The sequence below is a fragment of the Sinocyclocheilus anshuiensis genome, unplaced genomic scaffold (genome assembly GCF_001515605.1).
Source record: "Sinocyclocheilus anshuiensis isolate Anshui unplaced genomic scaffold, SAMN03320099.WGS_v1.1 scaffold828, whole genome shotgun sequence".
Lineage (NCBI taxonomy): Eukaryota > Metazoa > Chordata > Actinopteri > Cypriniformes > Cyprinidae > Sinocyclocheilus > Sinocyclocheilus anshuiensis.
In genome coordinates, this window is record NW_015549604.1 from 176579 (window position 1) to 191656 (window position 15078).

At 36.4% G+C, this 15078-nt stretch overlaps 2 protein-coding genes across 7 annotated transcripts in view; both read right to left on the minus strand.

Annotated features, from left to right (window-relative positions):
• LOC107658703 (transcription activator BRG1) overlaps window positions 1–1715 on the minus strand; it is a 27858-nt gene extending 26143 nt beyond the window's left edge. For 4 of the 5 annotated variants that reach the window (XM_016447361.1, XM_016447362.1, XM_016447360.1 and 1 more), the window contains exon 1: window positions 1623–1715. The gene's annotated coding sequence lies outside the window, so the exon portion shown is untranslated. Of the gene's footprint in view, window positions 1–1390; window positions 1571–1622 lie in introns of those variants that run through there. The other variant, XM_016447358.1, reaches the window with a different exon arrangement.
• A 1280-nt stretch (window positions 1716–2995) lies between these two features.
• Window positions 2996–14908, minus strand: LOC107658705 (interleukin-12 receptor subunit beta-2-like). 2 transcript variants are annotated; one of them, XM_016447364.1, is made up of 15 exons: window positions 14498–14908; window positions 13719–14000; window positions 12155–12290; window positions 11890–12041; window positions 10955–11100; window positions 10622–10766; window positions 10111–10187; window positions 9742–9991; window positions 9230–9265; window positions 8851–8952; window positions 6673–6804; window positions 6360–6503; window positions 6128–6200; window positions 4050–4125; window positions 2996–3951 (listed from the first exon to the last, which is right to left on the minus strand). In XM_016447364.1, exons 1-15 carry the CDS (start codon window positions 14559–14561, stop codon window positions 3601–3603), a joined length of 2166 nt encoding a protein of 721 aa, XP_016302850.1. In that variant the 5' UTR covers window positions 14562–14908; the 3' UTR covers window positions 2996–3600. The 2 variants fall into 2 exon arrangements, with proteins under 2 accessions (XP_016302850.1, XP_016302849.1); XM_016447363.1 differs by having other exon boundaries at window positions 9074–9265.
• Between the last annotated feature and the right edge of the window lie 170 nt (window positions 14909–15078).

Sequence of the window (15078 nt, forward strand, 5' to 3'; positions counted from 1 at the left end):
GTTTAAAAAATAAATATATATATATATATATATATATATATATAAAAAATGTGTGTGTGTGTATGTGTGCGTATACACACAATAAAATATTTAGAAAAATTCAGGAGACTCTACGCTATTACAAATCACAGATCTTAGATTATCTTGCATTTAAAATATGAAAAATGTAAAAGATTAAAGACTAATTTTTTAAAATCAAACTACAGATTACAACAATTAGATGACAGTATAAAAACATTACACTAATGTATTTTTTAGCACTGAATGCTATAAAATGTATCATAACTGTTTTAAATTTAGCTGAAAGCCTTTAATAAAGAATGTCTTTAATTAATAATTAATTGTGACAACATGCTAGACCACTGGGGCAATTTGTCACAGAGGTAAATGAACCGTATATATTTTTTCCCAGCCAATAACAATGGAAATGTTCAATGGTGTTTAATAAACAAGAAAAAGTATATAAACACTGACACAAACAAATTCACCCTGAGAAATATTCATTGGAGCAAACAACTAGCCCCGGTGATAATTACACAATGCAACTTGCATCTTCTACTGGCTCTTAGCAACTGTTTTTAACCATATGTCACAAACAAATGTAGTATTTCATTCATGAAACAGCTGAAAGTAAACTCTAATTAATACAAAATAGATAACTTTAATGATGCTGTAATTACTACCTAAAAATGCATATGCCGGTTAACAAGCTGTTTGCGAGTTTATTTACAAAAATAACCACATATTTACAAACACTTATAATTAGTTATGACATAAAACAATTTTCTATCAAAAAATAAGTGTTTTAACGAGCAGTGATAAAATAAACGACAATTTCTGTTTTGTTTTTTTGCTTGTTTGTTTTGTTCCAATGCTAACGTGAATTAGCAGCCGGCTAACATTGTATGGCTAAACATTAGCCAACAATATCCCACAATCATTAAAGCCTTTTTCCAACATGATAATAAATCATGTTATAAATGTAAAAATTTATATAAAATTACGACAAAGCTAAAAATTATTTAGGTGGTTTTTAAGAACGTGACCCAACAAGAGAAACATTAGAGCTCCATTAAAGCCAGACATAAAACAAAACGACTTTTAAAACCGGTTAAAACATTCCCGATATGTTTTTATACCCAACTGCTTGTGTTGGCGGAGAGTTTAAACGTTATTTAAACTATTTAATTCAATTTTAAAAGCACAAACAAGACCCAAAAGGTAAGACAAAGAACGGCAAAAGACCCGGTTGTGTGTATGTGTGATTACAGTCGGCCATGCTGTGCTTCTCCATGTCTGTGTGTGCTTTTAAAACCGAATAACTTGAGTCATAAAGCTCGAACTCAGAGGTAAACACCGCGAGCATCTCCTTTAAGATGATTGATCCTACCCGCCTCCCGTACGCTTGACCCCGGTCCCCCGCTCGAGTTACATTCCCAAAACTTATTCATTCATTCTGCCGCTGCTGCGGTGGTGTAATGTCGGACTGATCCGAGCACAGCAAACCCGCGAAACAAACAACTTATCCGCGTTCTATAACGGGACAACATGTATCCGTTTAAACGTCCGCCATGACGTCATGTGTTCTACAAACATTGTGCCGCGTTTAGAGCGTGACTTACAGTATAGATTCGCGCCGGTCTCTTCCCCGTACTCTTCGGCAAATCTAGAAACAAAGGGCAGCTCAGCTAGTTCCTTTTCCCTCTCACTCCCCCCCTCCCATCTGGTCTGATTGTATCTCTAGAGCGGCCTGAAAGCCCGCGAGCGCCCCCTAACAACAACGAGCGGAAGCTCCTGGTTTGAGCCTCGTGCAGAGCGGAATGTAGGCTGCTTGGCTGAATGGGGGATGGGTGCTGCTGGTTGCCTTCTGGAAACCTACTTTGGATATGTATTTATTTTATAGATATGTGTATTATTTTCGGTTTTTGCTACCATTACTTTTCATATGTCTGTCTCTGTCGTGAACAGTAGATTTCGTAGCATAGTAAATCAGGTTCTGAACAAGCAACCAGTCGCCTTATTTCAGAAAATTCCTGAGAAGCTTATGTTCTATATGAAAGCCAGCTGAAATAGCTGTCTACTACAACAGCAAAGGCATAGGCATTTATAATGTTACAAAGGATTTCTGTTTCAAATAAATGCTGTTCTTTTCAACATTCTGTTCATCAAAGAATCCTGAAAAACAGTAATGGTTTCCATAAAAATATTAATCAGCACAACTGTTTTCATCATTGATAATAATAAGTGTTTCTTGAGCAGCAAATCATTATATTAGAGTGAATTCTGAAGGATCATGTGACGCTGAAGACTGGAGTAATGATGCTGAAAATTCAGCTTTACATTACATTATAATTTTTGTATATAGGAGTTACTTCAAATTGTAATATTTCACAGTATTTTTTAACAAATATGCAGCCTTAATGAGCAGAGACTTTTTTCAAAAACATAAAAAAATCTTACCAACCCCAAATGTTTGAATGGTAGTATATTTTTAAACCTCATCAGTTTAACTATCTAAATTAACCTAATTTGTAATCATAATCTTTAACACTTCTCCATCTGAAGGTCAAATATAGACAAACTATGCTGGTTTACTTTACCGGTACTATTATATACTCACTATTTTATTCAAGGCTTTGGAGGTAACAAGATTGAGTTGATATCAATGTCTTCAAAATATATGTATGGTCGACTGTGCTGATATTCCAGAACTTTGACTGAGGCAACCTAAAAATATCTTTATGGAATGGAAGCCCGTAAAAAAATTATAATAATAAAAACGCAATTTCAAATCACAGTTACGAGAAATAAAGTTATTTGTCTTCCATAAAATGGGTAAACTACACCACACACTGACTACTACTTGTGACTAGTCCTATGTTATGTTTACATGCCAATTCTACATTATCTGTCAAACAAATCACTGCAAAACTTTATCGTATATATAAGTGAAGAAATTCACTTATATATACGATAGCCACAAATAAGAAGCATATTCACATATAAAAAATATTTATTATGTACAAAAACAAGCTTTTTACATTCAATTGTGTGCTGTGTCTACTTGTAATAACGTCTCATTTGTGTCACGTGCAAGTTGAAATACAAGGTTTAATGTGCAGAGATAACTATAAGACATTTGTAGGTTGAATTCCCTGAAAAGTGTTAACCACATGTGACTGTGGAGCTATCAAAACTTTGTTGTTTATCGGAGCACTCTGACCCTCCTAACATTAGCTCAACCAATGGCGTGAGTTTGAGGCAGGAACATCTGACCAATGGCAAAAGGGGACAGTATTCCAGAAACCTATATAGTCCTTATTCCACTTGACAATGCTAGTGGTGCAAAAAATATACGCCAACTTTAAATGTTGCGGCTAGTGTGGAAGACTGTAAATGTAAAAATCTGTGCATAGTTGTGCAAGACCTCTCTCACGGATACATCTGTGTCATTTCATGAATAACACTTTCTTAATACTCTTTTCAGTGTCTGATCAAAAAGCACACCTTGTTCTTCAGTAAAACACTTGGAACAAACACTTTCTGATTGTTCCATTTAAGGCACTACAGTACAGATGAACTATCCTGAGATATGAAAAGTTAATTCGCCTCAACAGCAGGCAAAAAATGTCTTTCATAGTCCGAGACACATTGCTGGTCCCACCACTCTTCCTCTTCATCAGTGTCGACCATTTCGCTGTACTCCTTTGCCCAGCTGCCATGCTTTAAAATGCTTCCTCTGTTTGATTCCTCAGGCTCATCTCCACCTTCATTTGTTCTGCCCAGTCCATTTGGCAGCTGAAAATGTTGGGGTTCCACATCGATTAAAATCTTCTCTGGTTCAGTCTCTGATGGAGGAGTAGGTGTGTCGCGATCCAGCTTCTCTACGATCTCCAGCTCAGAGATCTTTATATTCAGTTCAGAAGGAGAACATAGCCGTGGCCACGCGTGCTGGAAGAAAAGCCAAAACATGAATGAATATCGTTCTGTTTTTGTATGAGTGTGACGTCTCTTTCATATGGAACACTCAAAAGACTTTAGATTCTCACCTGAAAGTTCATATGCTTAAATGCTTTACTGTTAATTGGATCTGGGATCTTCACAAAACACCAAGTTGGTCGGTACCTAGAGAGCAGATATTGATTTATCACAAAATGTCAAATTGACCGGTTAAACTAATTTTGTGCACAGACGCTAAACTGTGTGTGCATACAATGCCAGTGATGCCAATGCAAAAAAAAAAATAGAGTGATGCGATAGAAAGCAGAGCATAATTTCAAAATGTGATGATAGCTGAATATAATGGAAAATAATACACAATAGGGCCAAAAGCATATGGACCTTTTGCGGATCATAACCTTTTGTCCCTGAAACCCCCCCTCCTTACATCGGTGTAACAGAGCATAATTCAACTTTCAAAATAATTTTAGATAAAAAATTCAATGCATTTATAATTCAAATACAAATATAATTTATTGAATTATAATTCAATTTACTTTATTGTTATATTGTTTATTATATTCCATAATATTTAAATATTTTATATTGATATTAAATATTTTACATTATATTTTATTTATAAATTAATTACATTTCTTGCTTTTTAATTATATTGGTCAATATATATTTTATTTTTCTGGTTCAGTGTTGCTACTTGGCATACAGCGTTTTTAAGAGGCATTTTTTTAGAATATTATCTCCTATCCATAATAACTGGGGATCTGCATATATAAAACTAGGTGGCTTTTTTGTCAAATCTGACGCCTTCGAAAAACATGAGACACTGACAGTGGAATGGCGAAAAAATGCTCGAGACTAGGCCTGGGCGATAAAATGGTATCAATATTTATCGACTGTACACCTTCTTCGATATCAATAGAAAAAATGTTCGATATAGTGCACGATATATGCACGTGCTGAGTAGACAGCACACACAAACACGACGAACACATGCTGAATTGAGTGCTGTGCCTGCCTGTGATGAGGAGATTGTGAATAAAGAATGAATATTAGTCGAATTTAAAATAAACATTTGCATTTGAATGTTAGGTGTGCATCAGGGAGCGTCATCAGTGGAGCGTGAGATGCAGAGATGATGTAAGTGATGTTGTTGTATTTTAATGTTTTGTTAGTCTAGCCCACGAGATGTGCCGCTGCTGTGTTATGCATTCAAAATATTAGAGAAATATAGAAGCTCAATGCGGAGAAGATCTTGAATGGGTTAAAACCGAAACCAAGCCATTCACACAGACTATTATTTAGCGCATTTTTAGACGGACAAATATGACTGCTGCACTCGCGTCTCACAGAAGAGATGTAAAGAAAGCCATGCAAAGTTAAAACAGTTTAAACTTTTAGAAAACACGTCACGAATTTGTGGAGGTTTATTCCTTTTCACTGCGTCTCTTATGTTTTTAAATGCAGTTTGTGTGAATGGCGCTTCGGCTCTTTGGATTAAGCAATGCATAAATACATGATGCTGTTTTGTTCATAATTGTTTATGCAATTTACGAAATTATATTTGATTTTTATGAGTTAATTTAGACGTAATGCACGTTTTTATAGAGTTACTTGCTAAATGCGCTGCAATATTTAGCTTATTGCGCCCCCTCCTGTGGCCTCGGGAGACAATTAGACCTATACAATAAAGACCTATTTAATCTGCATATAAAACATTAGAAATTAGATATTTGTTTAATTTTTATTGTGTTTGATTGTTAAAACAAAAAATATGTTGTTTGTCTCGATAAATTGTGTTAATTATAAATACAGTGGTTAAATAAAAAAAAAAAATGTCCTATTGCTTTTTGTTTAAAAAAAGGTTATAAAAATGTCAATAATTATCGATACCGAACGATATGAAACATTATATCGTTGATAAATTTTTTAGCTATATTGCTCAGCCCTACTCGAGACAAGATTTTTTTTTGAGAGTTTAACTTATTTTTAGAGATGCTGCAAAAGATGCAAGCACAACAGTCAAACACATCTGTCTAGCTATTTATGTAAAAAAAAAAAAACTACGGAGCGCAGTGGAATGGAAAAATGTTCTGTGTGAACCAGCCCTTACAAGGGGGTGTCCATGTATTTTTGGCCATATAGAATTATGATGAAAGGTTATACTTACACCAACTTAAAAATACAAAATAATAAGACCAGGAACGTCAATATTATGAATACAGCCAACAGGGTAGCATAACCTAGGAGATGAGATGGATAGAAACGACTGGTTTACTACCTAAAGCTGAATATGTGATCTACATACTATATGCAAAACAAGGATGTCTTAGTATTTTGGATTATGCATGCAATGTAAATCCCAAAGGAAGAAAGAAACAGCTCATCTTTCTCGAACTTACTGTTTTTTTCATCGGTGGAGAAAGTGGTGAAGCTCCTGGCGCCTTCACCAGCAGCGCTCACAGCGCTCACCCAGATGTGGTACTGCTGGGCCGGCTGCAGTTGTGACAACTGCATACTGGTTCTGTCACTGCTTATATTAAACCCTGTTGCATAGGACAAAGGACACAGATATACACTACTAATCAAAGTATGGGGTCAGTACAATCTGCTCACCAAAAATACAGTAAAAACAGCAATATTGTGAAATATTATTACAATTTTAAATATAATAGAATATATTTTAAAACGTCATTTATTCCTGTGATGGCATACCTGTTTCTTTGATGCCAACTAAGTAATGCAGGATGACACCGTTGCTCTCATGTACAGGGATGGGGCTCCATATCAAAGTGGCAGAGGAGTGAGAGATGTTCTTCACATGGATTTGAGGGACTTTAGGAGGAACTGGCAGGGAAGATGAAGAGATGATACAAACATGAAGGCTATATGACTAGAAAATCTGTTTACAGGATATTTTGGCACGATTTTGGAGAGTATCCACTAAACGTGTCACAGCTGACACAGAACAGCATACGTTGTTTACATATGTGATAATCTCCAAAATGGCTCCATGGTGACGTGGAGGAGACACATTTTTGAATAAAGTTGTTGTTTTTATTTTCTTCGGTTGAACCCCCAAAGTCACATAGATTATTTTAACAATGTCCTTACTACGTTTCTGGACCCTGATCGTGGTAATTACATTGCTGTCTATGGGAGGGTCAGAGAGCTCTCGAATTCAGCAAAAATATTTTAATTTGTTTTCCAAAGATAAACGAAGGTCTTACAGGTTTGGAACAACATGAGGGTGAGTAATTAAAGGCACAATATGTAAGTTTTTGCCACTAGAGGGCGCGTATTCAAAATAAACAAAGAAACAAAGGTGTAGTTAGATGACGGCGTGATTGAGTGTGGAATCATGGGAGTTGTCGTCTTCATCCCCACAGCAATCCGACGGAACTCGGGCAGAAATCATGTTCATGGATGAGGTAATTATTTATTAACGTAGTAGAATGAAGCAGGGTGAGGCTGAAAGCCGTCGACTATGTCCCAAATAAAAGAAATGTCATTTCCATACCTAAAATACATATTTTACAGTCCCTGTTATGCACATTTATCATAAAGACACAGCTCAAATGCTTCCTGCTAGTGTGGCCAACAACAACCCTGCACCCAACACAAGCTGCAGAAGTCATATTTGACTGATAACCGATCACGGGTCAAAAGTAAGGAGCGATAACTGACAAAGATGTTGGAGGATTTGCTCCTCAACAGATCCCGAGCTCACTGACAAATATCTTTTATCGTAACATGTGCTCCCTTTACACAGTGTGTGCGCGAAATCGAAAGTGAACTGCGACAGCGAGCGCTCATTCACATATTGATAGCGGCGCCCTGATGCGCGAAAATTATATACAATATTAGAATGTTTGCGGGAGCAGACACAAAAATCGCGGGAGCGGATGGGAGCATGCGGTAATGGTCAGAAGTTCAGCGAGAGCGGGATCAACAAGCCCCGCGCTATCAGTGGCGGTGCAGTCAGTCAGTGAGCGCCGTAAGAGATGACGTCAAATCTTGCGGGATTCCATAAATAAACTACACAAAACCCCACTATTCGGACAAATATACATAATGAAAAGACGATACAAAATGTAATACCTTGGAAAATGTAATTTAAGACTTTTTAATACTTATTAAGGGCCTTAATTTGATCTAAATTGATTTATCAACTTTTAATACTTTTTAAGACCCCGCAGACACCCTGAGGTGTTTCCATGTTTTCTACAAAACAAAACCGGAAATCGAGGGGTTATGATGTCATTGGCAGGCGACACAATGACACTATAGACACGGTCCGTGTCACTAGTTAAAATGGCTTATTTCTCCGGATTTAAACATTCTTCGAAACATTTGGGATAATGTAAGTACACAAGTCAGCAAAATATATAAACTGTTCTAGTGGTTTTTGGATATTTTAATAAAAACAATCGTACATATTGTGCCTTTAATGACAGAATTTTTTATATGTGACCCTGGACCACAAAACCAGTCATAAGCCATATGGGTATATTTGTAACAATAGCCCAAATGCCCATTGAATGGGTCAAAATTACAGATTTTTCTTTTATGCCAAAAATCATTTGGATATTAAATAAAGATCATGTTCCATGAAGATATTTTGTAAATTTCCAACCGTAAATATATCAAAACTTAATTTTTGATTAGTAATATGCATTGCTAAGAACTTAATTTGGACAACTTTATATTCCAGATTTTAAAAAAGTTGTATCTTGGCCAAGTATTGTCCTATCCTAACAAACAATTCAATGAAAAGCTAATTCAGTTTACAGATTATGTATAAATCCCCATTTCCAAAAATTTACCCTTATGATTGGTTTTTGTGGTCCAGGGTCATTTTTGGGTGAACTGTCCCTTTAAGAGATGTCATACCTCCTTCAAGTGTGTATGCAATGGCTGACGTGAGGAAAGTGCTGTGGTTGTTGAAGACTGCAAACAGTGACACATTATAAGCTGTGTAGTTCCAGAAGTCACCTGTGGATGGAGACAAACACAAAATCACTATCAGCATCAGCATCAGAACAAACTACAGCTTTCTTTCTCTCTCTCTCTCTCTCTCTCTCTCTCTCTCTCTCACACACACACACACACAAACCTGTGAGTGTGACAGATTTCTGGGTTCTCTTTACTCTGACCCAGTTCAGGCACAGACAGTGAGGTACTACAGACACATGCTGTACCACATACTCCAGGACACTCTCAGAGAACTGTGGGTGTATGGACCATGAGACCCGCAGCGCCTGGCTCTCACCTATTACACTCAGATTCACCTCAGGCATTCTCTGTCCTACAGGGCATAAATATGATATAATTATACACTACTGTTCAAAAAGTTTGGGGTTGGTAAGCTTTTAATGTTAAGGCTGCATTCATTTGATCAAAAATACAGTATAAACAGTAACATTGTGAAACATTGCAATTTAGAACAACTGTTTTGTATTTTAATATATTTAAAAATGTATTTTATTCCTGTGAAGCGAAGCTGAATTTTCAGCATCATTACTCCAGTCTTCAGTGTCACATGATCCTTCAGAAATCACTCTAATATGCTGATTTGCTGCTCAAGAAACATTTCTTATAAATGTTGAAAACAGCTGAGCTGCTTCATATTTTTGTACAAAAAAATTATACTCTGATGAACAGAAAGTTCAAAGGAACAGCATTTATTTGAAATAGAAAGACAAATGCAAATTACTATTAATATTTCATACAATATTTTAATTTAACTTTGTAACATTTAATCAGAATTTAGCATTGACTTACCCCTCTCAGCAAACAGCATGTATGTGGGGTCCGATGTGCCCATTGAGGTGTTGGCTGACACAAAAACTCCCATAACACCTGGCTTGAGCGCGAAGTGTCTGAGCTGCAGGCAGCTCTGTTCAGCGAGCTGCCAACTTTCAGTGTGTCTCCGTTGCCTGGTGACCTGCTTGACCTCTGCTTGACCATTTTTAAGCTTCAGAGTTACAATATAGTTGATAATTTCCCCTCTAGCCTGAGACAGGGGCATTTCCTGAGAGACAGCAAATGACAGCGAAAGACTGTTGACAGTTCATTCATGATCTGCTGAATTGTGACTGACCCACTAAACAAGAACCAATTAGATTGATGCATTATGGGAGTACACCCTACCTTCCAATAGACGTTACAGGAAGACTTGTCAGAATTAGGGGCACAGTCACTCCAAACATCCAGCTGTCCAACCGGTGCTGAAAAGAGAGAAAATTACAGTCATCATCATTGATTTTGTTATATGGCACGATATTTAGAAAACAATGAATGAAAGAAATGATAAATGATTGAAGGGTGCTGAATAAATGACATTTTAAATTAGAAAAAAATTGTAATAACATTTCATTGTTGTTACTGTATTTTTGATCTAATAATTGCAGCCTCGTAGTGTATAAGAGACTCAAAACGACCCAAAACATTACAGGAAGTCATTCTGGATACAGAACATGGTGGTGGCTCTTGTTTAAAACTGAATTGCTTTTCTACTTAAGACTGTAAAACACGACTGACATCCATATTCTACTGCTGAGTGAATCAAGTGCATCAAGACCATCTTCAATAAAACAATAACTGAGCAATAAATGAGTGCATCAATGTCTTTAATTAATGCAATGAGGGGTCTTTCTCTGACCTGCAGGGGGCGTTCTGACTGAATACACTGAACTCCAGTTACTCATGACTTCCTCTTCGTATCCACAGTGGCAGCGAACACGAAAACTGTACTGTGTGAATGGCTGGGGATCCTCCAACACAAACATGACCTGGCAATCATCCACCTGCACAATGAGAATTCAACAGAGACACAATTAGTTTCATATTTGACACATCTCTGGCACTATAAAATTATATTTGATTGTATTTTTATGGTCATGGCAAGAATATATTCACATTGTTGAAAACTGTTGAAATACTCTTCCACATCAGAATAGAGTCTAATCAGTCTGGTTTCTCTTTCTCCTCTCACCTCAATCCAGTCCAGCATGTGATTGCGTGCATGGTACTGCACTTGACAGCTCTTGTCCAAGTGGCCCACTCTGTCACAGTTCATGTCCCAGATGAACTCCAGTGGGTCAGAGGTGAGGTTTATATTGTATGGAGGGTCTGGCCGTACTAGGAAAAAAGAGGGAAAAGATTAAAAGCTAGCTACAAAGTTAACTTACAGTTTTTGCCTGATAAAACACTTCTTTGGGATTTTTAAAATACTTTTGAAAGATGTCTTTCATGCTCACCCAGCCTACATTTATTTGATCAAAATACAGTAAAAAAAGAAATACTGTTATTTGTGAAATATAATCACAATTTGAAAATAATAGTTCACTTTAAAATGTAATGTATTCCTGTGATGACAAAGCTGAATGTTTTAACTATTATTATCATTACTCCAGTCTTCAGTGTCACATGAGCCTTCAGAAATCATTCTAATATACTGATTTGATACTCAAGAAACATTTATTATTATTATTATTATTATTATTATTATTATCAATGCTGAAAACAGATGTCCTGCTTAATATTTTGAGAAAACAATGCTAACTTTTTTTTAAAGATTCTTTTGACAAGAAAGTTCAAAAGCACAGTATTTATTTAAAATATGACAAATTTACTGGATCCTTGCTGAATAACAGTAGTCATTTCTTTGAAGAAAAACAAAAACAAAAAAAAACCTTACTGACACCAAACCTCTGAACGCTTGTATATATCTAGGGAGATGAATATGAGAGAGAGACTCTGGAGGTGATGCACTCTTTTTTTACACTTATTCATAGTAATAATCATCAGAATTGTATGTATACCGAGTACTGTGCAGTGCTTCAAACAGAGCCAATAAATTGTGATACAATTGTGCGCATGGTTTAAAGAAAGCAAGCAATTGTTTATAATAGAGTAAACATGACTTACCGATATGGCCCGTGTTGAAGAAAGACCTTTCAGACTGTGCAGAACCCAGCACGTTTTTGGCAGTGACCCATGCTGTAGTGTAAGTGCTTTTCACATAATCACGCCGGTTTATGACTGCACTCTCACTACTGCTCTCCCTAGATTTAACATTCCTGTATATAAACACACACACACACACAAAAACATTGTCAGATGCTCACATAGGTCCACAACGTCACAATGTCCATATATAATGCAATGGTGGTTTTAATAAGAAAACACACACCCATCATAATTTTTCCAGTGAAGGGTGTAAACAGTTGGAATCATTGACTCATTGGATTTAGTCCAAGAGCAGTAAATGTCTTCATCTTCTAAGTCTTCAATAGCACAATCAGGGCGAGACGGGGGAAATGGTGGATCTGTAAAAGATGGAAGAATGTCAAACTTTCTGGAAGGAAACCAACCAAAAGAAGTAAAGTTAAAGGGAGAAGAAATAACCATTCAAACCAACACAATGTGCTGCAAGAGCACCATTACTTTTTATACTGAGAAAACAGGAAGTCATGTGGGGAAATCTGCAAAAGAAAGCCAGCAGGGTTCCGCACACTTCCCCTTCCTTGTTTAATTTTGGACAACATCTCAACACATAAGCATTTCTCAAAGAATGTTCAGGTTCAAACTAATTAAGCTCTCTTACCAAATAAAATAATGAACAGTTACATATTCAGCAGATGCTTTTATTCAAAATGACTCACACTGCATTCATTTTATCAATGCATGCATTCCCTGGGAATCACCCCATGCTGTTTGAGCTACAGCAACACAACTTTCAGTAATGCATGGGTGGGTCACTTACAAATAGACCTTAGTCAGGGTAGCGCCATGTTTAATTTTTGACAGGAATGAAAACAAGGCTGTGAGTGACAGAAGTACAGTGCGTTCAGCGAAACATACTGATGAAACGCCTTTCTGATAAAAGCTTTAAGTAGTCAAAAACTTCATTAAAATAGTTTTGGAAGTTGTGAGGTGTGAAAATCGCATGATCTAGGACCTTAACACAGTGCGTGCTATTTCAGTGACTGCACGTCTATCCTTCACAGCCTCGTTTTCATCCGTGTTAAATTCAATATGCTGTCTAACCTGAACTAAAGTCTATTGTAGTCCATTTCTGAATACAGATTACATCATAAAAATTGTAGTTAGTAACGTAATCTATTACAATACACATTTTAGGTAATATCATCTGACTACTTTTTGATTACTTTTGACGTAACATTGATCTGAATAGGATGATTTTGTACCATATTAAAGGTTCAGTTCACCCAAAAATAAAAATTCTGTCATTAATTACTCACCCTCATGTCGGGTGAGTAACTAATGACAGAATTTCCATTTTTGGGTGAACTAACCCTTTAATATAAAAATACAAACGTTTTAGGAATAATTTACTGCTTTGTGAATATTCTAATTTTAGAATTTTCTTATTGGAAGTATTTAATTTTTGTAATCTGATTAAATAATCCAGATTATATATAATCAGTTACTACCCAGACCTGTGCACTTACAATGGAATCATACAGAGCAAGGAATCCCAGAAGGCTTAGAAAGAAAATATGCATATTGTGTTTTAATTAAACCCCTTATAGTAATTCTTCCATTTATAATGTGTGTGCTGTTGTATGTGATCTAGGCGGAAAACGTCTGTTTATGAATACCCAAATGCTGTATGTAATTACAGTTTTTCTTGTAAACCACCCCTCATTTCTGGGACCGGTGTGAGCAGAAAACATTCCCAGACCTAGTAATGTGGCCATTAGAGAATAAATGGCCAATTCTGTCATACTCACAGCCTCCTCTTACTGTAACGTTGCAGGTCTCTGATGTATTTCCATTACACATGCAGTGAATATGCTCTCTGTGTTCTGCTGCGATGGAAAAGTTGAAGGTTTCTTTGGTACTGGCACATGTGCTGGGAAACTGATGTCTGTGGTCAAGTTTGATAACATAAAGTTGGCAGAGACCACAACTGTTTGCTCTTCCTTGTGTACTCATGTGGCACAGAACAGACACATTGTGGCCCACAGGAAGAGTTTTATTCCACCAGCAGTTTACAGCCACTTCACAAGAGACTAAACAAATAAAAAAGACAACAAAAGACAAGAACAACAAGTTGAGGCAACAGAACTATGATGAACTCGCTTCCATAAAAACATGCAAAGTTTAATATGAATTCAATGGTCTGTCCTGTGAATATTTGCTGTATTGTTTACTGCAGAACAAAAACACTACTTTGTCTTACTATAAAGTGACCCAAAAAAGTATTTGGACTCTTATTAATGAATACATGTTGCATAGATTGCAAACTAAGTGGCATCTGCCAACAAATTCTGGTAGAACTTTACTTTTCTGAAGCATTTTGCTTTATTTGTGAAATAAAATGCATTCTTTCATAAATTCAAACTATATATAATTGAAAACAGTACATAGTTTTACAAAACACAAGATTTTAAGTTTTAAATTACGAAACAATGCACTTTATTTCACAAATAACAATATATTTATATACTGATACTTATTTGTATTTGGTAGAATGAAACTATATTGAAAACGAAACACTTTTGCCCACCTTGAGAACATATCCACAAGTAAAGTATAGTAACAAAATGCACTTTTACATTCTGCCATGCCATTGCGCAAAAAGTCCAGTGTGACGCAACGTCCCGGTTAAGCGAGTGCTCACAGTCAGGGAAAGTCCACGATCAGACATGTATTTGTTTCACTCCAGAGAGACATCGTTGTCCCGCAAGACGCACAATAAGGAACTTCGGCGGTTTTCTCAGTCGTCAGTCTTATTTTCACGAATCAATTAAAAATAGTAACATCGCTCTCTGCATCCTGGAACGAGCATTTTCTGTTTCCTGTGATCTTGTTCCTTTTGGTTTCCTATATGTTATAGTTATAAGTTTAATTTTCAGACACCGTTCTCAAACCTCTTCAAATGACAATCTTGAACTCGCTTTACGTGTAAACCATAGACTGTATGGTGTACTGTACACACAGCAGTTCACAGATCTCAGTACATGCATTCAATGACTCCGCCCATGCGTCGCCTACGCAAAGCCAGTTGGCCAATCAGGTCAAAGGTAATTATTTTCAGCACGTTCCTTCAGCGCAATGAACTTTAGGGAAACTAACTGTGCGTTCCAA